The sequence below is a fragment of the Parasteatoda tepidariorum genome, chromosome 5 (assembly GCF_982258835.1).
Source record: "Parasteatoda tepidariorum strain Cologne lab strain chromosome 5, Ptep-v5.0, whole genome shotgun sequence".
NCBI classification, from domain to species: Eukaryota; Metazoa; Arthropoda; class Arachnida; order Araneae; family Theridiidae; genus Parasteatoda; species Parasteatoda tepidariorum.
Window position 1 is genome coordinate 100,424,635 of NC_141759.1, and position 26,627 is coordinate 100,451,261.

Below are 26,627 nucleotides of genomic sequence, written 5' to 3' on the forward strand. Positions count from 1 at the left end.
GGGTTTCTGGGTCACCTTAAATAAGAAGTACCGGAAGTTATCTCACCATTCATTATGTCATTCATCGTCAACTTTTGGCTGCGAAAAATTGGTTATTTCTGGCATCACTTCAAGGAAATAAAATGAACGTTATCAAGACTAAGGGAATCATATCTTCATCCATCGCCAAGTTTGATATCTACAAGTCAAACATTGGTCGCAAAGAGCTAATGCAACTTCCAACTCTTAAAAAGTGTTCAATGGCAGATATCGAGATTCTAGAAAATAAAATCTTAATTTTTATTGATCACCTTGATCAGTTATGGAATCAAGATTTGAAGATTTAATGAAATTAGAAATTCCGGATTGAATTTTCGATCCTTTCTCTTTTGAAGTTGTGGATAAGCTCACTTCCTCTTTGCAGACTGAGATTTTAGATTTGAAGTATGACTGTGAGGCTAAAGTCGTCTTTAAAAATACGGTTACAAGTTAGCTTGGGTAAAGCTTATGGACACTTATTCACAATTGTGGAAATAAACTGAGCCGCTTCTTATCTCGTTCCCGTCAACATATTTAGTAGAGACAGGATTAAGTTCTGTCTTCCAGCTGCTCACAATGCAAAGAGAAAGGTTGGACATTTGCTTCAAAGGAGACCCGCGTTTAAATCTGAGGAGCATAAAACCTGACATTCAAGCTTTAACTTGAAATACACCAAGCACAGGGCAGTCATTGAAGTGGTAAAAATGTACTTTCTCAATCTTCATTTTTTTTCTCAAATTTTAGTTGTTAACGTTTTAACTTTTTCTTGATTACATTAAAATATGAATTTAAAACAATGTACTTTTTTCTTATTATTCCGTTTTAAATATCATTTCTTTTTGAGAAAAAAAAAATGCACAATTTTTTTTAATTAATAAAAATGACAGGATAAATGTGCCACCTTATTTGCATTGCAATTTAAATTAAAATCAAATAACATTGCATATATTCAGGGTTTGGTTGCTCAGAAGCAACAATGAATGGTTTTTTGAGCAAAAAGAGAAAGGGGCGATATGTGTCAGCCAGCCCCAAGAGGGGGGGGCGATGGTCCCCAAAAGGTTGGGAACCACTGGGGTAGAGCATTCGCCTTCCAATGAAACGAACCGGGTTCGAATCCCAGGGATGACTGTTCGATACGAAATCCGCATCCTGCTTACACTGACCACAGTGCTGACGTAAAACATCCTCACGAGTAGACGGATCATGGGTTAGAGTCCCTTTGCCGTCAGGCTTCCCGTCGTAGATTGTCGTGGTTTTCCTTTCCATGTGACACAAATGCGGGTTAGTTCCATCAAAAAGTATTTCACAAATACAAATTTTTCCCAATGCTTCATCCAGGCGTTCTTTCGTCTTCTGGATTGGGTTCAAAATTACGAAACTACGCAGTTGAACATTAGTAGTCTTAAACCCAAAATTGGATCGGCTGTTCAACGACGGTTATAAAAAGAGGTATTTTGCAACAGCATTGAACTCGGTCGATACGTGTAGGGGTTAGTGCACGAATCAACTAGCCACCACCGCATATTTCATCTAATTTGTCTGATTGAGGTCATCCCTAGTCCTGACTTACCCATTGTTAAAAACTAGTAGTGCCGAATTCGTAACTGATGAATGGGCACTTCGCTTGTCACTGTAAACGGCATTCTCTCCATCTTCGTTGCTCCCAAAATCATTAAAATAGCTTGACTGAGCTTCATCTCTGGGGCAAGAAACGACTACCTCTTTCAACATAGCATACTTCCATCCTATGAAAGAAAATTTCATATTAAAACAGTTTTTCAACAGCTAAAACGTTCTCTCTAAAATCTAAAACATGATTTTATGACAGGGGTTGTGAACAGCCGACAGATTTTTGATTTCACGTCTGTCAATGTTTATACTTTGTAGCTTAGTAGTTATATAACGCAACCTAGAAACTAAGGGAACTCTTGGACCAAGCATTAGTACGAAAGCCTTTGTGAAATACTTTTTTTGGAACTAAACGATGGATATAAAAACCTCGAAACCTTCACACGGTTAAGACGATGGGAATAAGGATTCCAGTCCATAATCCGTCTACCTTTGAGGATGTTGTACACCAGTAATGTAGTTTGGTCACAGCAGGTGGGCAGCCGACCCGCGATGAGGCTTTACTGCCTTACAGGGCCACTGCATTAAATCATCGTTCCCAACATTCCGGAGGTCCGTAGGACCAAAGTCCCCCGGACACGGAAACCACACAGCCGCCGCCCAGAAGACACGCCAAATCCTACAGCGACCTAGTACCCAATCCTACAACCTTACAGACGCACTTAAGCTCGTTTGTCAAAGCTTGCTGTAAAGGAAAAAATAGTACACGGAAAACAAATTTAAGAATTAAATTAAATTAATGGAAAACAATTAAGCAATGTAGTTATTTTTATTTTATAACCGTCGTTGAACAGCCGACCCATTTTTAGGTTTACGACTACTAATGTTCAACTCCGTAGCCTTGCAATTTTGTACCCAATCCAGAAGACAAGGGATTTGCTGCATCAAGCATTGAGAGAAATTCGCTTTCGTGGAAGACTTTTATTGCTGGAAATAACCCGCATTTGGGAGAGAAAACCATCTACGGTTAGCTTGACTGCAAGGGGACTCTAACCCATGATCTGTTACCACTGAGGATATTTTCATGTCAGTGCTGTGATCGGTGCATGCCCGATATGGAATTTGCATCGACCAGCCATCACTGAGATTTGAACCCGGTTCACCTCATTGGAAGGCAGATGCTCAATTACCTGAGCCATCACGGCTCAACTGGTCCTCATTGATCAGAAACTGGGTTGACTTTGAGCCACTGCTTAGGAACGAACAGCAGTTCTTTACTTTGTGTCTCAATTACTGAGCTCATTACTACCCAAAAATGTTCTAAATTGTTCTCCTAAGCCTACAATTTTAAGAGGGAACAAAAATCTATCAAATTTTTACAAATTATTATTCAGGAATTAAAAGCATCCAAACTAGTTTGATAGCCTTCTGAAACTCAGTATTAGGGCCTCTCATTTCATCCGGTTATCAAACATTACAATAACATTCGAGTAAATGACTCGTCAGTTCATTTTATTTTTCCCTGGCTAAGATACTAATTTATAATCCTTATATGCAAATTTTTTTAAACTTTATTCTTGACAAGGATTCGAAATGCATAAAGGGTGATAATTAGAGAACATCTTGTATACAGAGTGTCTCAGTTAGATGTTTCAGAACGTTAAGGAAAGGTTAGTGTGCAGCTACAGACAGCAATGCTACGTGATTTTGAAATTAGAGGTTCCGAAACGATTAACCTTGGTGTATGACGTTAAAACATAATATGCTCTTACCGCTTCCTTCTCTGACGATGGCTCTAATTTGTAAATCTTGTCCCAAATTCAGGACTTGTCCCGTCTTTATCTCTCTGCTGAAAGATTTAGTCCCTTGTGTTGTTGTCATCAGGGATACCTTGCAAGACACATCACGAGAAATGCTGAACACTTTCCTGAGATCTGCTTCTGATGAGCGCCTGCATTGAAATGTTTACATCAGTTACATGAGAAATATAGTTTGTCTATTGAAAGAATTCCCCTGGCCACGAAGTTCCTGCTGCTATGGAAACAAGAAATAGCGCATTTCACAGAGGGGATCATTCCCTTTCTCTCTCCGACTCGAGCCAAACCCTGTCTTAAATAATGACCCTACTTGAAATGGTTAAACCACTACTTCAGAGGAATGGATAAGGGAGTTCTTACATAGACAAACTATATGTTTGTCGCTTATTTTCAGGGGCCATCCACAAATGATGTCATGCTTGGTAGGCAGGGTGGTGGTTCAGAAAATTGGATTAATAAGAAGTATTGCTCTACACTTTTCGGTAAAAACAGAGATCATATATTTTATACCCTACATCAGAGGTCGCCAAAGTGGTCTATATAGACCCCCAGGGGTCTATTTAACAATAGTGGGGGTCGATCTCAGTCAGGGGGTCGAATGGGGGTCGATCCGAATCGGAAGGATCGATTGGGGGTCAAAGAAAAAACAGTTTTAGTACGTAAATCACACATATCTAATTGAGTATGTAAAATTTCTGAACATTTTTTATAATTGACTTAATATCAGTTTCTTTATAGATCATGAATTAATAAACGCATCATCAAAAACGTAGACATCAATCTGCAAGATAAGTTTGCTGAATTATTATCGGATCTTGAAGCAAAGACGCCTTTAAAAATTTAACAATAAGTAAATTTTGAACAAATATAAATATAAAGCAAAAATATGTAGAACTTTATGAAATAGCTCAGCCTTTTTATGCTAGCTTTTCCAAGTTCCTATATGGTTGAAGCCGGTTTCAGTCACGTACATTGAATCTTAACTAAGTACAGAAATAAATTAAATGTGGAGTTACGAGGGGATTTAAAATTAAAATTGACCAATTTTGAGCCCAATATAGCGAACCTTGCAAAAAAACACCAGGCACACTCATCTCATTGGTTAAGAAGCAATAAATCTGTAGTTACTTTACTTATTATTTTTACTTATTATTTAATAAATATTAAGGTATTTAAATTTCAACATTAATATATTTTTCATAAAACTATTGTTACGCAATGTACTATTACTTTAATAAATGTTTAAATCATAAAATAAATGTATTAACACAGTATCTAATAGAGTTTTATCTTCATTAACAGAAAATTACTTTTATGGGGGTCGATGGAGATTTCGAAAAATTATATAGGGGTCGATGATCAAAAAAGTTTGGCGACCCATGCCCTACATCAATGTTTCTTAAAGTCAAGTACCACTGCCCAGTATGCATTTAACCTTGTACTCCGAACACTGATATTTCTTCTAATCTATCCTCAGTAGATATTCAATTATGTAATAAACATAATAATATCAACGAATAAATTAATATCAAACTTGATATAACAAATATCTTCAATAAAGCAACTATGTGATTGTTGACTTTCATCGGTGTAAGTCGACATCCTCTTGATTTCGATCATTCACCTTTACATATTTACTAGATGAATACCCGTTCTTGATACCGAACGGTAAAAAAAGTAAGCAATCAATAAATTGCTATGGAACTATGCACAAAAAACTTACATCAAGAACAACACTACGAAAGAGTTAAAAAGAGAAAGAGTTTATTTTATTTATTATTATTTGTTGCCCTTCCTGGTGATTTTAAGCTATAAGATTTTTAAAAAAAAACACTTTCTTAGAAGTTCCTTTAATCAAGATAAAGATGAACTATATAATTTAGAATGAAACAATTGCTCTAAGCCAACTACAAAGGCATTGCCTTTTAAACTTCAATTTCTCAAGAATTTTATCATTTAAAATTTCGAAGATTCTAATTATGTAATGATTTGTAAACCTTACAATTCAAAAAATTTTCATCCGTCATTAAATTAAATAATAAAAATATTCAATAATTATTAAAAATATTTTTTGTATGTAGAATAATTGCAGTTTCATAATTATTTTTTAAAAAAAATTATTCCGCTTTATCATTGTTGAAGCTATGGAGAAATATGCAGTTAACATTAAGTGGTCCGAACTTTTAATTACTTTCCTAATCAGGAACCATAATTTCCAGATTGTCATTATTAAATAAGGAGTTATAAAAAGTGTAATTACCCTCGCATATCCATGATATGGTGTGTGAATGCGATTCGTTCCTGTGGTCGACACATAATCATAACGTATTCATCCTCAGCCATTCTTAAACCCTTAACAAAAGGAAATCTTAAGGTGACAGACATCCATTCCTGAAATAACAATAAAAACTTTAAGCTTTTTAACTTTTTTATCCATTGGCAAAACGGGTGTTGTTTTGGGTTTGATGGCGTGCGCATCTTAATTAGACGTCATAGCACTTTTCAACTGTGTTCAAGAGTAATAGTAAACAGTGCGCATGCGTCGTCATTGTATGCGTTGCTATGGCGACCGCTGCTGTTTGATAATTTTTTTTATAATTCTTTTTTTCACTTTTAATTTTGTTATGCATTAAGTTGATGAGATTATTTTTGAGATATGGGACCCATAAATACTTCTTGAGTTGCGAATAAAAAAGAATTCCATCATTTGAACGATATTTTTGTTTTTATTGTCTTAATTGGGTATAATATGAAAAAAACACAACTACTTCGATTTAGTAGGAACAACATATGACGCAATGCTAAACGAATGGAATTTAGTTGTTGTTTATTTAGTTACTGTTATTAGTAGTTGTTGTTATTTGTTTTAGTTGTTGTTGTTTATTTAGTTGTATTTAGTTTCAATAACTTTTCTTTATAATGCAATAAAATCTGGCGAGCAGCTATTTAAACGATCGAACACTTCGTTTGTTTATTTGTGGCTTGAAGTTAGGCTCGCAGAAAATGCCGTTCATGGGTTAAATTTAGTAGGAACAACACAACCTGGGACGTAGGCTATATTATACCCAATTAAGAATCAGAAATTCTAACCAACAGTTCAAGCTGGATCGTTTTCAATACTAATTCAAGTTTAATATCAGGAATAAAAAGGGTACCAAACTGATTGCATGCGTTGCTATGGACACCGCTGCTGTTAGATAATTTTTTTGAATTCTTTTTTTTCACTTTTAAATTTGTTATGCATTAAGTTGGTGAGTTTTCTTTATTTTTTACTAATAAAGATGTTTTAATACATTAAAACGATATGCCCATTCTATCTACAAATAGCATAACTACGGAAAAGCTTAGGTAGACGACATTATTAGTTCACTGCTGACGATATAACGCAGCAAACAATAATTACAAGTAATCGTACAGCAAGGGTCACAATCAAAAGATACATGATAATTAAGCTCTATAGTAATCAAGCGATTACTACGGTGGTTTGGTTACCCAAACGAAAAGTGAATGCAGATGGACAGCGTCAGAAACAATCATACGGCGCCAAAATGTAATGCAGACTCAGAGTAATTGATTAACCCAGTCACATGAGAGCAATTAAAGTGAATGTAAAGCTGGGCTAAAAGAACTGCGTTTAGAATAGGGTAATACGATGTATTATGACTTTTAGTTGCAGCAGGTATAGTTGTACCGTTTCTTCTCAAGCACAAAGTGCTGTACAGATTTCACGAGTCATAACTCTACGATTCACACTGATCAACAGCTTTCAGATCCGATATTGATGTACGCCATTCACAGAAATTTTTGCATTATTTGTTCACATCCATTTGACATATTAGTGTTCATTATAAACCGTAACCGTTTCTAAATGTTTTTATTAGGCTCACCTTCTGCTTCGAAAACATCGTACTACTATGTATTCTTCTAAACGCATCCATCTTGGCATGATTTTACATTCACTTTAAATGTTCTCAAGCCAATCTCTTAAAAGCAATCTGCGGTGCCATTATCTTAAGACTTTACAGGGCCTTTTTTCTATGTTAAAATGCTTTTGGGATTGAGGTTGAATTATTGAAATCCTCTAGCTGATTTCGCAAAATTTACTTCTTTAAGGGAAGACGGGTAAGATTTTCTCAATATTACCCGTTGTGAAACACTAGTCTTACGCTTGAATTTTTATGCTTTTAACTAGCAGAAAATTACTCATAAATAACCGAACTGAAACCATATAAATTCTGAATTCCTAACGAGAAAAAAAAAAGAAGTTCGATGAGGAGTGAAAGGTCGCGCTAGAGAAAATAGCTCCCCATTCTTTCTCTTCTTGACCACCCTTTACTGACACCCACATAGTCATTTCATGAGTATTTTACTTTATAACCGTCGTTGAACAGCCGACCCAATTTTCGGGTTTACGACTACTAATGTTCAACTCCGTAGACTTATAATTTTGAACCCAATCCAGAAGACAAGAAAACTCCTTAATCAAGTATTGGGAGAAATGTTGCTTTCCTGGAGGGCTTTTTGATGGAGAGAAAGAGCACGAAAACTTCCCATGGTTAATCTGACGTCAAGAGTCCCCTCGCCGTCAGTCTAACCTTGGGAAGTTCTCGTGGTCTTCTTCTCCATGTAACGCAAATGCTGGCTAGCTACATCAAAAAAGTCCTCCACGAAAGCAAATTGTACCAGGAGTTTCCTTGTCTTCTGGATTGGATTCAAAATGACAAGTCTACGGAGTTGAACATTAGTAGTCGTAAACCCGAAAATTGGGTCGGCTGTTCAACGACGGTTATAAAGTAAAATAAAATCACTGGATTGAGATTAACTTACCTTTCCCTCTGCATCTTGCTGAATTCTGACACCGCATTTTGAGAAATGTTGAACATGCATGTCGAATGTCCTCTGATCAAAAGTACTTCTCATGTCGCAATCAGAGGATGAATAACTGTTGTCAGCATTCTCGAACACCGGCAGTGACGTGAAATCATGGGGAGGAATTATTCGTGCAGTGAAAAGACTTATTCCATTCGATCGTGTGCACCTAATATCTGAAATAAATGTTAGAATCGATATAATTTAAATACAACCTCGATGGATTTTCACAAATTAAGGTAGAACTTAAACTGGTTAATTATTTACCTAGGTAAACAAGTACACCCTTGTGCAAATTAATTGAAACAAACTTTTTTTTTCGTGTTTTTTTACACCCGCAAAAGAAGATGTTTTGGGGTTGTTTCGGTTACAATGGGGTTGGACCTTTGCAGCCTATTAACGGTGTGATGCGTTCTGAGCAGTACATTACTATTCTGGGTAAAAAAAGTTGTTCCAGAGTTGAAGAAACGATACCCTGATGGAACAGGGATTTTTCAACAGGATTTAGCTCCTTGCCATACGTCCAAAATAGTCAAGAAATTCATGTCTGAGAATCAAATTGAGACATTGGAATGGCCAGGGAACTCTCTGGATATCAACCCAATTGAGAATCTCTGGGCCACATGCAAGAAACGCCTATTAAGTACGGACTGTACAACTATGGAGAAGCTAATCACGGCGTTAATTCACGTGTGGTACAAGGACACAAATATTATAAATGACTGTATAAAATTAGTGGAATCCATGCCGAATCGTGTCCAAATGTTAATAAAGTGTCGTGGAGATCGTATTATGCACTAAAAATTTTTGAGTTTGTATAAATTTAAATAAAATAGCATTTTCTTTTAGTTTTCTGAATTTATTGAGTTTGTTTCAATTAATTTGCACAAGGGTGTAGATCACCTAAGTAAAACATCAATGATTGCTGTCAGTAAGCGGGTGGATGACCACTTTGATCAACCTGCGAAGGGACTAATGGTGTCCGGTATTGGTCCTCGTTTAACTGTTTTACCGTAGAACAAGTAACTCTACGGTAGAACAGTCCCGTGCTCTCAACTTAACTTAAATCAACTTGTCTCAACTTACCGTTAATCGGGATACCAAAGTGGGGGGGGGTGCCATCACTCTGCTGAGGATTAAAATTGTGATGGCATGGCTTCCCATCAATACCAGAGATGTTTCAGAGGCCATCGCAAATAGCCCACTGTCTGACTCTAGTGTGACGTAAATGAATAGCTCTACTATTGCTGCTATCTAACTGCCTGATGAAGGGAAGCCTCCCTGATAACAGGCAACCTTGCAACAAATATTGTATTTTCATTTTCATTTGGTTGCTATTGAAAGGCTAACTAATTAATCCTTATTATAACTTATTAGAAAATAATAGCTTATTTCCATAAAGATTGAGTAAAAGCATGCAAAAAAAACTTAATAAAAAATCGCATTTTTCATTCGCTCTCAAATGCAACATTTTACTTGTGTCGAAAACTTAATGAATTGACCAACCTTCACTTTTAATGCGTTGAACAGTACGTGAAAACCAGCGAAAATAAACCTTGTTTTATGGATGTTCATAAAATGCAAAATAAACCTCAAGAAGATGAATATATCCTCGGTTTGAAAACGCTTTCTACTCCTGATAAGTGAATGATTCATCATCTATTTCAGAAGGTTTTTTTGGGCTTGTTTCGTAAAGGCGAATACAATCCAGGGTTCGTGATTTTTTTGATTTTTTTTAAAAAAATCAAAAGAATCAGATTTTTTGATTTAAATCGGATTTTTTTGATTTAAATCAGATTTTTTTGATTTTTATTCAAATACACTGTAAGAACTTTAATTTATGATTTAAAAAATTATAAATGTTTAATCAAATTAACTTAATATTATAACTATATTATAACAATAATTTAGAAGCTCTAGTATTAAGTAGATCTAGAGTATTTAGTATTTAGTAGATCTAGTTAAGTAGATCTAGAACTAAAATAATTTTTCATTATAATACATGGCTTTGAATGCATAGCAACCATTTTGAAACAAATGCATGATTAAAATTTAAAGACTAGATAAAATAGAGAATTTAAAGAATACTTCAGGGGTCTGAGAGGTACCTATTTCGTGAAAATTAAAAATTATAATAAAAAAATCAACAGAAATAGAGTAAAAATATGGATTTTTCGCTTCTTACGAGACACAAAAATAAAATTTTGAGAAAAAGTATTTTGTGTGATTATTTGTGTGAATTTGTAAAGGTACCGTTAAACGGTAGTAAATTTGGCTTGGACAGACCCCTGTACTTTAACTATTAAAACAAAGTTTCAGTTAGCAAACCATAACTTTAATTTAAAATTGTGATTTCTTTTTTTTTTCTCTTGATTTTTAAAATGACAAAATAAATGTAGCAGACTGTGTTTATAAATGTAGTCATTCATCAAAAAATAAATAAATATTTAATCAATATATTTTTATATTAAAATATTCATTTTTAATTCTATATCAAAATAGATAAGTTAAGCTAAAAAAAAAAATTTGAAAATCTATGTACTCATTGGAATTTTTTTTCACAAAATTTCTTAATAGAAAATCAGATAATGTCAAAGATACTGTAAACATATTATGAGAAAAAAATACCAGTTAATAACCCTACTGCACAGGGTTGGCAGGTTTTTGACATGTGACAGTTTTTGACAGTTTAAACCATGGTTTAAACCGTCAATTCAAAAACCTCACTGTCAAAAATGTCGAAAATGTCAAAAACCTATATTCATATGTGAAATTTAATTAATACATAAAATTTATATATTTTTTATAAAGGATAGTGTTTCTAAATATGTTCTAGAAAAAATAAATTTAAAATTTTGAAGAAACACTTATATTTTGAATAGTAACCAAAATCTTGTACTTTTGAAAGCTCACATCTTTTGTAATATTATGTATTCATTTTCATGTGTTATTGAAAATCTGCAGTGATATTATTAAGAAATTTATTTATAACCAAATTTAGTGTATAGTATAGATTATACTAAAAATTAGACATTTTTAAAGATAAACATTAGCAGTTTTGTACATTAGACATCTCTTAAAGAAAAATCTTTTTAATATTCTTTTAAATCTTCTTAATAAACTTTTTAACATAAGACAATACAAATTTAAGTGCTTTCTGTTAAATACACAGAGTAGTTAGTGTCGATTTACAGTATATTCAGCCTATTCATTTACTATGCTGAAAATTTAGTTTATCCAAATACTTGTGAATTTCATTTTGCTGAATACTATATACATACTTTTGTTGAATATCTAAATATTCAGCTGTTGAATAATTAGTTCTTGCTTTCAAGATATGCATTATTTGTATTCTTAATACAAGTGGGGGAAAAAAATTAAGAGGTAAAAATTGTTTTAAAATGATAAGTGTAATAATTATAAATAAATATAATAAACAATATGAATTATATTTATCATTATTCCCAAATATAACTACTTTTAAATTCAAATTAACATACTGGATAATAAAGATATTCGGTATAACATATAATTTTTTTTTTCATTCACTTGTATCAAGTTTGTATTTATACAACATAACTTGTAAGTTCCTTATAAATATTAGTTATATGTTCCTTATATGTCAAAAATGCATAGTAATAAACTTTTAATTTTCTTAAGTATCAAAAAAAAAAATTTTTTTTTCAAAATATAAATATTTAAAAAAATTTTGTGCAAAATTTTTCTGCACATGCATTTGAATATAAATTTCTGAGATTTTAAATCTGTTATTTTACCTTAATTTTAATTAAAAAATATTTTAAAACCTGCTGATTACCTATAATATAATTAAATTTCAATATAATGCATGGCAACTGTTGGTAGTTTTGAAGTTTATATATTTTTTTGGCAAACTTTAGTTTTTGACATTTTTGACGGTTTAAACCAGTATTATACCCTTGTCATGTCAAAAACCACTTTTTGACGTCAAAAACCCAACCCTGCTACTGCATCAAATAGAATTTGAAAGGGAAGAATGAAACTATATTAGGAAAAAAACATATGAATTAATCAGTCTTTTTTTTTCTTCTTTTTCTGTTTTTGGCATATTAGGGTAATTTCTTTTTAATATAACCTCAAGCTCCAGAAATATACATTTTTCACCAATAAAATATGATGTAGATTTTAATTCACACTTTTTCATTCAAAAGGAAGAATTTTAATTAACATTATTTGCATTATTTTTGAAAAAAATTCATGTTTATTAATTACTTTCTACAGCTATGCAAGTCTATATTAAGACAGCATTAAATGTTTACTTTAATCTGTACTTTCAATCTCAAGAATCAAGATTTTTAAAAATGTAATTTCAAATGTGTTGGAATTTAACACACACTAAGAAAGAAAGTAATTTTCGTTAACTAAAATTAATTAATGCAGCAATTTATTTAAATTAAATTTTAATACTAAGAAAAGAAAATAATAAAGGTATCAAAAATTTAAAACACTGTTTTTTAACTTTTAAAATCAATATATATAGATAAAAAAATTAGTTGATTTAAATCAATGATTTTTTTAAAAAAATCATTTGATTTAAATCATGATTTAAATCGTGATTTAAATCAAGCTGATTTAAATCAACGAACCCTGATACAATCTCAAAAAATAGAGTTATTTATGCAAGCTTAATGCGAACCTCATAACGCATTAATTAAGATAGTTAAATTTACCATTGTTTCAAGTTTGCATGGTTTACTTGCTAGTCTTTTATAGACTTTGTTAGGCTTTGTGATAAACGTTGTTGCTGAAATTCAAAATCAACCTTACACTGTTATCTGGGTCATTAGTCCAGAAATGCATAATTTGACTTTGGTGTCAAGAGTGTATAATACGTTTTAATAAAGAGTCATTTTTAGAGAATTAATCTTACCCTCTGCGTGTACTCTTGTGAGATGCTCGTTTTCAATTTTCTGTTGTCGAATGATTGGGGTTGAGGATGTTGATTGCACCAAAGGTGCTGGCGGGTGAATATGTTCCAAAGGAGCAGGAGGTCGAATTGGTTCGATTTTTCCACGAGATCTTTCGAAGTTTGGTTTCTGCAGAGGCGGTCCAATCAGGACAGGAACTTTATGATCTGACATCCATGGTTCAGGATTCCACCAGCTTGTTTCGTATCCAAATCTATCAGATTTTTTCTAGTAGATACAGATTTTATATCAGAGATCGGTAACGAATCGTCATTGAACTTTCTATTCTGGACGCAGTTCGAAATGCGTGTTTAAGAAAATGGATAGAGCTCGAAATGCGCGTTTTAGAAAAAGCACATAGCTCGAAATGCGTGTTTAGGAAAATTGACAGAGCTCTCTAAGTGCGTGTTTTGGAAAAATCACGCAGCTCGAAATACGTGTTTAAGAAAATGAACACATCTCAGAATTCGCCTTTTCAATGTTGGACCCAAATTTAACATCTAAGCGAGGAATTTTGTACTTAATTTCCTGTACTTTTTAATCACTGAGGATAAACATAATTAGGTAAAGTGTCAGATTTCATACTCGGGGTAGGTGTGTTTATAACGCATGTACCTTTTCAGGTATATCTTCGTATTCAGAACGATTTAGTGATTTTAAAAATTCCAAATTCGAACAACGTCAATTTACAGCCTCTTTATAAATTTATAGGATACGTGACAACTTTGAAAAAAAATTTGACTTTTATTATCGTTTCAAAATATATACTAAGTTATTTAAGCAAACGGACATCACATAACGCATTCATTTCGATTCATAGGTCTTTTGTTTTTAAAAAAAAGTAACAACTTTCATAAGAGAAATAAATTTAAAATGCAGAATCAAAAGCTCCTAAACACGCGTCCTCATTTTCCTAAACACGCAATTTCGGAGGTTTCAATTTCCTTAATCACTGAGTCCAGAATAAAAAGTTCACTGACAAAATTTTTGTTTCTCTCTTTCTAAAACATAAATTTTTTAAAAAAAATATGTTTGTAGAGATAATAGTATTATAAATATCACATAATTCATAATTTGAATAGTCGTTTAAATATTTAGTATTGTCCATATTTAAATATTCAGTAGACAGAGTGCAAAATAAAAAAAAAGTAAAAAGCAGAACACTTTTTTTTTCACTTTTTATTAGTTAGAATTTTTTCATACTAGAATGTAATAAAATTAGAGTTTCAAATAACTGTTTTAATAGCAAAGTTTAGTTTAAGTTGAATCGCATCAAATGTGCTGGACCGAATCTACCGAATAGTCTCACCCTCCTTACAATCCATAATCTTTCATTTTAAACAGGTTGGAACACGAACCAGAGGCAGGTTCAGAATGAGATTGGTTGGCTGCAATATAGATATTTCGAATCACTAAAAGTGAACATCTGTAACCCCCTCACGAGAAAGACGGGAGAATGGAAAAAATTCTAAACAATTCTTTGGCTCACAATGAGCTGTCAGTAAAGTAGAAAAATATTAAATTATAGTTCCTCCTGTGTTTTTCTACCATAAAATAGCGCTTCAATCAATAAAAGGATATTTTAATAAAAAAACTAAATAAATATATGCAATTGCTCGTTATTTCTTTCTTTTCACTATTTGAAAATGGATTGATTCTCAAAATAAAAAATAACAGCAGATCATTAAAAAAAATACAACGAATAAAGCCCGGAAATGTAACTAAAAGCACTATGTTTAGATATTTTTAACGAAAAACATTATGAAAGAAAAATTAGACTTATTATTTCCTTTTCTTAAAGTTAATTACTGTACCTAGTGTGCAGTAAAAACATTTACGGTTATCAAACATGCTTACCTACTTCATAACCGAGAATCAAGCTCCTCTGACATAAAAAAATAAAAAATGCAAAATTTGCTTTTTATAAGGGTACTTTATTGCAGTGTGAAGCCTGGTTGGTAGAGCGCTGGACTCGAATCCAGCTTACCGAAGACTCCCCGTGTAGTAGTAAATGGTGACTGTTGCACGTTAAATCTGTTAGGTCACAAAGTCCTCCATGTCTCCATAACAAATAATACCTCAACGGGTACTGAATTAGAGAATGATCGTTCTCTGGTTCAGGTCAAAATTACGATCCGTAGATGAATAAATGGATATATGAATGGGTCAGCCCTATAAACGGGTGTGACGTATGAGTGAGGCAGAAGTCAAACTCTTGGCCATAGAGGGCGCCTATGGAAAACAAGAACAATCACGCCTATTGCCTTAATGGCCAAGACAACAACAACAATTGCAGAGTGAAACAGATTTATGAAGTTGATCAGAAGAGCAACTGCAAGAACTGCAACTGCTGTAGAGTGTGTGATTCATTTCATTCCTAAAAGGAATAAAACAGATTTTTTTTCCAGCTCCCAGGACTGCTTACTGTACATAGAATCTCATTGCTACATCTCTAGTTGAAACTTTTAAAATCGACCTTGCGCAGCCTAGATTGGCTAAATACCTCCCTCTATGCCGTGGTAAAAAAAAAAAATCACGATTTGCCGAAACCATGGAAACGGAGAAAGGAAAAGTGGGAAAACTGTGAGGCGTCTATTCTATTTGCAAAAAAATATAAAACAATCTCAAACACTGTCACTTAATACCTTCATTCACTATTTAATGGCAATAAAGTTGCAAAATACAAAATCTTACTGGTTTTTCCTTTTGATGAATCAATGTTGCTTTGGAGAAAACATTGCAATATAAGCACCAGAATACCAAATATTTCGAATAATATTTCATTCCTAAAATGAATCAATAATCATAAGAGTTGAACCTCATCTGGTCACACACTGAAGAGGCAAGCGGTAAGAAAGAGACATACATGTGGAAAATGTCCACGCGCATGATTCTAATGCAAAAGTATGGGCAAGCTTACCTCTTGCCTCCTCAGTGTGAGGCCTGCCTATAGTTTGTCTATGGAAAGAACTCCCCTCCCTAAATCTAAGACCATCTGCTGCCATGAAAACAAGAAATAGCGCATTTCAAATAGGGGAGCATTTTTCTCCCCTGATTCCTTTTCTCTCTCTGACTCAAGTCAAAGCCTGCCTTAAATAAATACTTGAAATAGTTAAACCTCGTAACCATAGTCACCGCCACTACTCCAGACAAATGGCTAGAGGAGTTCTTTAGATAGACAAACGGTATTAGAGTTACACATTACAAAATCATGCAATGTTTGGTAACACAAAAATAATACAATTCACATCTTATAAAAATCAGTAACACATATTACACCAAATTAGAGTCATTGTCGTTAGAATGAACAACAACGATTTCTTACCAACGATTATTCCCTAAAAACCACTCCCCTTATCGCAATCTTGTTGATTTCGCTGGTTTAAAAGATTTAATTTACAATCAGTTATGTTATAAATACATAATTTATAAATGAATCACCTTATATGATTTTAATTGTTAGTTATGTGCCTTAATCTAGTTTTTAATGTAAATTATTATAACTACAGTGCAACAAAAATGTTGCTATTAATAGATATAATTTTATTGTTCTCAGCACTCTATTTTGTAACATGAATCTACATAAACATAATATTCTCATTTACAAATAATGTAAATAAGCACAAAATTTGCAGCTTAATTTGATCCAATTCATCCTTTAAAAATACAAAAACTAAAAATAGTCGCAAATTTTTTTTCAAAAAATTTAATTTCATAAAAAAAACATAAAATCAAAAGCATAGGTGGCGCTCAAATCGCCGATTCTGAGAAGAGAACTGCGCAGAGATGGCATGCATCCATTAATTTCAAGACTTAGAATTCTTACTTATCATTACGCGTTTCCATTACACAATTAACTCGATGGAGTCTATTCATTTGAAATTATTTGACAGATAAATGCAATTTATTTTTAAATAATGTTTATTGAAATATAGTTGTGAAGAAATCATGGAAATTTATAATTTTTCTATTTTGTCTGACACAAACTACTCAGCAAAATGTAAAGATTTCGCTAAAATTAAGTTATTGAGATAAATGCAAAATGCTATGAATTTTAAAGGCCATAATACAATTACTATGTATAATAATGATCTAAATATTCTAATAATCTAAACATAAAATAAAACAACGTGTATGTCTGCATACTGGATTGCATATTGCATGTATACGGTTGGCACTAAAAATAAGGATTTCTCATATATATATATATATATATATATGTATATATATATATATATATATATATATATATATATATATATATATATATATATATATATATATATATATATATATATATATATATATATATATATATATATATATATATATATATATATATATATATATATATATATATATATATATATATATATATATATATATATATATATATATATATATATATATATATATATATACATATATATATATACTCTTGAACAAATTAACTTTTTAATATTCTAACCTTTCTTAACCTCTTCGAGACGCGCGAGTCGTGTATTATTTCATAACGGGAATTTCCACGGGAATTTATTTCATAAGCATCGTTGAACAGTCGACCCAATTTTGGAGCTTACGACTACTAATGTTCAACTCGGTAGACTTTTTAATTTTGAACCCAATTCAGAAGACAAGGAAATTCCTGGATCAAGTATTGGGAGAAATGTTGTCTCCGCGGAGGACTTTTTGATGGAATTATCCCGTATTTGCGTTACATGGTGTGGAAAACCACAAAAAAACTCTCACAGTTAGGCTCATGGCAAGAGGATTCTGACCCATATCCCGTCTAACCACTGAGGATATTTTACGTCAGTACTGTGGTAGGTGTGAGCAGAGAGCATAATTCGTGTAAACTAGCCACAGCTGGGATTCGAACCTGGAGCAGCTCAGTGGAGCTTGCGTGATAAATAAGCTCTTTAGCTCTAGCAACAAATTTGACTTCTACTGACTGCTAATAATTTTCTAAAAGAGAATTATTTTAATTTAATGGAGCTTTCAAAACATTAGAAAACAAATGTGGAACTTAATGATATATATTATAAACGTAACCAACCTTCGAACTTTTCCTCAAAAAAAAGTTTGTTTTGGGACAAAATTAGTATATTCAGTCACGGTTACAATTAACTGTTATACATATTCAATGTAAAATTCCTTCGGGATTTTTCCATAGGACTTTACAGAAGGAGAAGCTGAACAATAACTCAGAAATTGTGGGCAGTGGCGAGTAATACTCCAGGCATCCAGCTTCTCATTAACCAATAATGATAGTAAAACTCTTCATCAATTACTAGTATTATTTATAACTTAAAATTAAATTTCTTTTCAGGTGAATCTTTAAGAAAACTATATTTTAAACAAGACAATAGGCTTTTGAAACAAATTTAAAAATTTCAGATACTTAAAATTTAATTTTTTTTCCCTATAAAAGAAAAATCACTGTATTTTCTTGGTACACATAAATATGTTATCATGGAATAATTTCTTCATGCATATACATAATGAAATTAATCTATTTATGTAGATTTTTATCAAATAAAATGTCTCCCCAATGTCGCTTTTATTTTTTTATTTGTTTATTATATTTTTAATTTTCTATTCTTTTGGAAGCCTTCTATGCAAGGAATTTCAACGGCGATCTCCACATTTCTGCCTATACTGTCAGTAAATAGGCACCCTTATGGGTGAGTTGTTTTACTGTCAGTGCACGATTGTATTAAATATTCATAAAATTACAAGAATGTGATGAAATGTTTGGTATTAAAATTCTAAGTATTAAAAGAATGAAATCAGTTTAAATAATTTCTTATTCTTGTACTATTTGAGATGGTCTAAAACTCTAAAATAGAAATTTAGAAAAAGCGGGGTATTGTTGAAGCATTGTTTGTTTTTAGCAACAATCAAAAAATACTCCAGCAAAGAACTTCACAATGAATTTAAACAATGAAAGATATTGGTAAAGAATTGAACAATGTAAGATTCTTTTCACTCTTTCAAAATTTTTTTCAGCATCAATTCAGATTCCCACTTACAAAATTTCACTTTTAATTCATATTTCGCCACAAAATTTTAAAAAAAACCATGGAAAAGATCATACGTAACATCTGCGGAAAGTTGTAAGTAAAATTTTGTATATTTTATGGATATTATTTTTAATTTTAAAGTTGTATGATTTCCATGGTCAATGGAAACACTCAGGTTAGTACCATATTAAGATCGATCTCAGAGCAAATTTTCTGTTGTAGAACATTTTTGTATTTTAAAGGTCACATTGGAAGCTCATAGGATGAGCATTTTGTTTCTTGCTAATGAGCTCGGTAGCAGAGCTTATGAAGTGAGTCTGCAGCATTATTATCATAAATCAAAACTAGTCTGCAGCTTCAATCCAGTCAACAAAGATTATTATTGTAAAAATTCTGCTTAATCTAACATAAAGCTAATTTTGTAAACCTAAGGTCTTTAAAAAGTATGCATAAAAACTTTATGTTGTTTAAATTTAAATTACATTTTATGCGAGAATATGGAATTTGGATAACATACAATCCCTCATACAGTTAAACGTGTAATCAGGTGACAGAAAGAAAAAAAAATCTCTACTTTGTTCATTTGTGGTGTTCTCTAAACTCAAGCTTTATTTTTTTACTAGAAACAATTTTAGAAATTTTTAAAAGGAGTCGACGCAATTGTCCCCATTTGTTTGTTTGCTTTTTACAAATAAAAATAAAACTTAGATGAAAAATAATCTTTAGATGCTGTAATAATCTGCGCTGTCAACTGCATGCTGGTAAGTCTCTGTCCCTCGGCTGGTTAGTATTCCCGATCGCCTGTTCCATAGGTTCATTATCCACAAAACATAAGAAAAAAAATCCTTAAAAGCAACAATTTTGTATTACAAATTTGTTCGCATCCCTAATAATAGTGTTTGATTAAAAACTAACTACAGATACAGAATTTTGATCATTCTACAAATAATGCCAGTTTGAACTTGCAATTTACTATTTACTAAATTAATTTCTGCTTACTTGCTATTAAATAAGTGATATTTATAAATGGTGAATCAATTTTACACATACAAAAAAAATTATATTGCTGCAAAAAGAACATGAAAAAAAATTTTTTAATTGACCAATAAATGAATTAATAAATTTTAAAATATAAACTAATAAAAAGAAGTAAAACTTATGCTGTAACTAAATAAAATAATATAAGAAAAACAAAAATTTATTTTAAAAACGTCTTGTATATACAAAAGAGATGAATGCTGATTTTCAGGTTTTATACATCAAAACTGAAACAGACTATCTTAATTTGGAAAAGCTGAAACGTTTAAATTGGAGACAAAATTCTGACTTTAAAAATTTTAAAAAACTGTTTTATTTTCAATCGAAATGCAAACGGGAATAAAGTTTTAAAGTCTAAAATATTAAGAAATAGATACAAATATATTGATTGGGCTTTCTGTTTCACTCCTAATATATTAAATAGCAATTTTTATTTAAATGCATTTTATAAAAACTTCGCAGGTCAGCCAAGTCCAGTACTGAGGACAAGAAAAACTATCCTGCTTGCGCCTCACAAGATAAACAACATCCAACACCATCTGAAGTACTGGAAGAGAAGGTTAAGATCAGAGAAGAATTCTTGTACTGGGAAAATTACTGGAATGAACAACATCAACAAATCGTGACAGGCATTGACGACTCAACTTGTAACAACACCTTTCCAATTAAACAGACTGACTTTAACATCAGGGAATGTCTCCCATCCAAAAAACAACAGGATGCAACAACATCAAATAACATCTTGGAGACTCCCGACAGTCTGACAGTCGTCAAGTTCCACCACCATCAGGAATTGCCTGTCAACAGCGTCAAAAGCTTCCCAGAAGGGACACGCGTTACCATTAGCGACAGTCCAAAAGCAGAAACATCTTGCAATAAAAATGAGGATAGATATAGGACACGCTATGGTAACTGCGAGGGTCTCAAAATCGCAAAGATTTGGAAATGGCGACGACTTACCAGATGTTTTCGTTGGATCGGAAAAAAATACAAAAATCATCAAAATTGAACTTTTCGGATTTTTTATCAGCATTTTATATGTTTTATTCATCATGAACAAAATTCAAATTTCGGAAAATACCATCACCATTTAATGCCATCAGAAAATATGAACAAAATTGAAAATTTCGAGCAATAGTAACAGATTTCATTTTATTTAGTCATCATAAACATGCACATAAACAATGCCTGAAGAGCCAACAGATGTAGAAGGAGATTAAGAACAACAGAAAATGAAGTTTCGAATTGATTATGGAAGAATAAGATCTTCTTCAAAAGTTGAAAGTTTCTAGAATGTTGCATCAAGACGAGAGAAGAAGAAGGAGGATGGAAAGGAGGATGGATGGAAAGGAGAATAGAAAAGTTTAATGAAAGGGAGAAAGAAAAATTTAATCAAAAAAGGCTGAATTAACATCATTAACGTTGATACTCATGTCTTTACATAAACATGTAGCTGTTTGAAACAATTTTCAAAATTATCTAAAACTTTGCCATAACTTCAAAATTCAAAATTTATATTCTAGGTAATTAATACCTAGTTTTTTTTTTTTTTTTTCGTTTCAGGTAGCGCTTATACCTGACTTTTAAATTACAAAATTCAGTTTCATAACAGATTTAGGTATTTTTTTACCTATATCATTAAGGTATTTTATTACCTTATTCTAACATAAATTTCATAATAGATACATAATAATTTGGCCTTATTCTTTTCAATCGGCATAAGTTTCCCTCCCATTCGTTAACATCATTTTTAATATTGTTCTCAAACTGTTGCATGTTTATGTAAAGACATGAGTACTAAACATGGAAAAGTAACATCTGACGGAAAGAAACACCCAATTGAAGGAAAGTTCTGGAAGAAATAAACATCTAGCTCAAAGTAACATCAAGCTGAAGGAAAGATCTAATGACGGAGATAAACATCAAGCAGAGAGAAACGGCGTGGAAAGAACAACTAGTGGAAGGAAACGTATAGAGTGTGCACCATCATGTTGAAAGAAAACATCTTATATTTAACATCGAGCATCTTATATTGAACATCTTATATTTAACATCTTATATTAACATAAAGAGACTGGCATTGTTTATGTGCACAAAAGCCACTACCTGAACATAAAAAACTGAAAAATAAAACACCGAACAAAAAAAAATTAAAAATCTAAAATTGTCCTTATAATATCCCCTTCTGTCAGCGAAGTAAAAAATATAAAGATAAAAACAGACCAAAAAAATACATATACATGAACATTAAAATCGTTACAAAAAAAGAAATAAATATAACTAAACAGACAAAAAATGAAGTCAGACTGGTCGAAGAGCAACAGATGTACAGAGTAGAATGGTATAACAGTAGCAGATTTTCAGATTCAGACTTTTTTCAGACTGGTTAACCAGCAGCAGATATACGAATTTATATAGCAGTAGATGTACAGATTCAGATTAGTCCATCAGAGAAGTTGAAGTATAGAGATTCAGATTGGTCATTAGTCAGACAGTAGATAAAATCATATGCAAGCAGTATAAATTTTCGGCCCAATAAAGTAGATCAAAATTCTGCTGTGACTCACTTTTATTTTGATGTTGTTGTTTTTTACTCATTAACTTTCAAGTATTCGATGTAAGTACCAAATTACAAATTAAAATGTTTAAGGTATGGAATCAAACTAATGAAAAGCATATTAGAGTTATTTTAGAATTAAGTAAAATGTCTGTTAATTACTGAGCAATTCTGAGTGTTTCAGATGCAAACTTTGAATTCGATTTGTTCAGTAATTGAATGCTCTCAATGAAAACGAACAAAAACATTCATAATAGGTGCCAAAAGTTAATATGTTTAAGTAAGTTTGGTAGTAGTTTACAATCAGGGATCCACCTAATATTTGTCTATTTGAAAATAAACCAATATATGGAGGAAAGAATTAACCATACCCAATCACATAGCGGTAAACAAAACTTTGGTAACCCTAAAGTGATGTCATTAAAAACTAAAACGGCAATGTTTTAATTTTTTTTTTTTTGTGAAAATAGTTACCGCTAATTGTTTTTGTTTTTCATTGTATTTACATTTCCTTTCATGAACAATGCAACTTTGTAGCTGGCAAAGATGACCAACATTTTTTTATTTAACGAAGTTTGTTATTGAAGACATGTTTTTAAAAACATTTAGTGAGCATGTAAATGCGATTTTCATGTATTTTACTCGCATTTTTATTTCGTTAAACACAATATTTTAACAATATTATCAAAAAGGAATTAAAATGTTAAATTTTACAATTTTTTTTTTTTACCCGTTGATCCCAATGATAAAAAAGATCTAAAATCAACTCGAAACTTACGTCGAAAAAACTAACTCGAAATTTTTAATGAACATTTTTAATAACTGTTTTTTTTCAACATTTGGCCAGCTGTTTTTCGATTCAGAACACTATAAGCTCTCCGTTGGTTGCTTGAAATAAAGTTAACCACACAAAAGAAATTTTCGAGTCAAATGCACGTATAATATTTTAACCTATTTATTCTTAAAATTTTTGACTCAAATATGTGCATCTAATGTTTTTGTTATTTAGTGTATAAACGTTTTTTACAAATACCACACACATAATTTTGAAACTGTCATATGCTTTTAATATTTTTAAATTCCACAGCGTTTCTAAAAAATCAGAAATTAGAATATATGCTTTAAAAGAGCCCATAGGTGCAAATGAAATACAATTTTTATTTATTCTACTTACAAACACAACATTTTAATAAAGTAAAAAAAAAAAATTCTCCAAAATTAATTTTGATGTCAAACTTTTTAAAAATGTTCACGATGGTTTTTCTCACTTTGTTCATAACAACAATAAAGTATAAATTCAACAAATTATTTAAATATGAAAAATCCAACACCATTTTTGTAGCAATTAAATTGTTCTCAGGTCATCAAAAAGTAGTGATGATCAAGAAAAATAAATTTTAATAACTTTTTGTCCGAATTTCGACCACCATATTTTCCATACAAACAACTATGCTCCTCTTTGTAAAATTACATCCGTTTGGATCAAATTTGATTTTATAAACCGGCATATCTATACTAAGAAATAGAAGATTTCAAAATTAAACTTTACAAAAGCATTTAATTATAAATCAATCACTGCATTTATTATCTGTTAATTTTAAATGTTTTGTTTGACGATTTTCACTTTAATAAAGCACGAACGAGAGTTTTGAATTTGAAGAAGAGTCTTAGGAAATAAGCACATTGTTTTTAAGCTGAATTCGACCTTTAAGATCAAGCTATATTTTCAAGTTTATAAAAGTAATTTTCATTATTTTCTCGTGTGTAAGGAATAACTTCGAAATTATCCTGAATATTCTAATATTGCAGTTTAAACTTATTTATGGTTAATAAATTAAACTCAAAATTATCGTGCGTGCCATACGTCATAGTATTTTTTTCCCCTTCAAAATTTAACTTGAAAGTAAATAAAATTATAAACTTTTTATTATTGTTTAACAAAATGAGTTTACGTTTAAATAATGCTCGTGCTCATGTTGAACTACTTTAAAATAAATTCAGAATCCTTATCTAAATTTTAGATAAGTTATGGAAAGTTTAAAAATATTTAAACTTACTCTTTCTAGACCTAATCAAAATAACCTAAACCCCCTAAGAGAACGCAATACTTCCCTTCTCATTGCCAGTAACTAATGCTTTTTCTACATAAGCTTCATTTGCAAATAATCTTTTTGCATTTTCTTATTTCGAAAAAATTCTTTCAGCATTTGAAACTTAATAGCTTACTCAAAGTTTCCGTGTTTTCACTTTTTTTACGATAAGTTTTAAATTATTTATAGAGTTGAAATATCGGTAATCGAGTTGTCTTCTAGAAATCTATTTTTTTTAATGAAAATTCATTCAGTTAATCCTTATTTTTGAGTACGCGAACACAAACTATACATTTCAAGCTTTGAAAAGAAACAATTCGTAATTATTTTCTTCAATTATGAAACGTGTTATCAGCAGAGAAAGATGAAAAAATACTTTAAAAAATTTGCGAAACGAGCCTGAACCACGCCTTTTGCCTGCCCTGTCTTCATTTACCAATCGAAATTATAAGTTCTAGCAGGGGGGATCAATATATATATATATATATATATATATATATATATATATATATATATATATATATATATATATATATATATATATATAACATAATCTAAACACGTAAAATACGATTGTTCACTTTTTAATAAATTTAAGTAAACAAAACTACCTATGTGAGGTTATAAATTCGTGGCAGGTGTGGCATACTTTTTTTTTTAAAAAAATAGCTTAATTTTTGTCACAAAACATACATAATTGAAAAAAAAGAATGTTAAATATTTTACATAACGATACATTTTAAAATACTCAAAGAACAAATATCAGTAAAATAATTCATAAAGTATTTCACTTATTATATTGTCATCGACTTTCTGACTATCGACAACTTTTTGGAGTTGATCTGACTAATGTCAGATCTATGAGGATAAGCAACAACAACAGCACAACAACTTATTTCGCATTAAATATAATTTGGATAAGGTTATAATTTAGAGGAGCATTATATAAAGAGGCAAATCCTATTTAATAACAAGTTAATATTTGTTATTAAAGTTAATGTGTCGTTAAATATTTTACTTAACGATACATTTTCAAATTCTTAGAAAACAAATATCAATAAAATATTTTACTTATTTCACATTAAACATAATTTGGATAAGGTTATACTTTAAAAGAGTATTGTATTAAGAGGCATTACTCCTTGCATATCCGATTTAATAACAGTAAATTTAAAACTTTGAAACGATTTACACTGTTGAAAAATATTAAATTGTTTACAAAGACATCAAAACTCACCTTTCATTTCTTTAAACTCTGTGTCCGTAACTGAGTGGAACTAAAATTTCTTTGTTTTTAAAAAGCCTTTCTGGAACAAAAGACGTAAACTTAATGCCTCAAAATGGAGATGTTGACAGCAAACGATTGTTCCATAACATTCCAAAACAGAATAGATGGGGGGTCAACAAAAAGGAGTATCTTAGGAGAATGAAGAAAACCCGCCTGTGGAGCAGCTGAATTTTATCTAGATTCGAATCTTTGCTCCTACAAACCTGATTTTGGAATAAATATTTTTTTTAATTTAGTTAAACTTAATTTTTAAAATTAATCGTAAAATTTTTAATGTTTTAAATAAAACTCTGAATATAGAATAGTAATGTGTTGCCGAGGGTCACGATTATATAAAAAAGTGAAAATAATAATAATAATGAAAGAAAAATGGAAGTACAGTTTACTTTTCTTCTGCTTATAGAACTTAGAA

General features: G+C 31.2%; 1 protein-coding gene across 1 annotated transcript in view; it reads right to left on the reverse strand.

Annotated features, from left to right (window-relative positions):
* LOC107444200 (uncharacterized) overlaps positions 1 to 26,248 on the reverse strand; it is a 36,145-nt gene extending 9,897 nt beyond the window's left edge. Inside the window, exons 1-7 of the mRNA XM_043049086.3 lie at positions 26,165 to 26,248; positions 15,914 to 16,005; positions 13,183 to 13,447; positions 8,232 to 8,449; positions 5,665 to 5,795; positions 3,360 to 3,538; positions 1,589 to 1,763 (exon numbers count right to left, since the gene is read on the reverse strand). Of these exons, the coding sequence (XP_042905020.3) occupies positions 1,589 to 1,763; positions 3,360 to 3,538; positions 5,665 to 5,795; positions 8,232 to 8,449; positions 13,183 to 13,447; positions 15,914 to 16,005; positions 26,165 to 26,171 (1,067 nt within the window). The 5' untranslated portion in view covers positions 26,172 to 26,248. The remainder of the gene's footprint in view (positions 1 to 1,588; positions 1,764 to 3,359; positions 3,539 to 5,664; positions 5,796 to 8,231; positions 8,450 to 13,182; positions 13,448 to 15,913; positions 16,006 to 26,164) is intronic.
* Between the last annotated feature and the right edge of the window lie 379 nt (positions 26,249 to 26,627).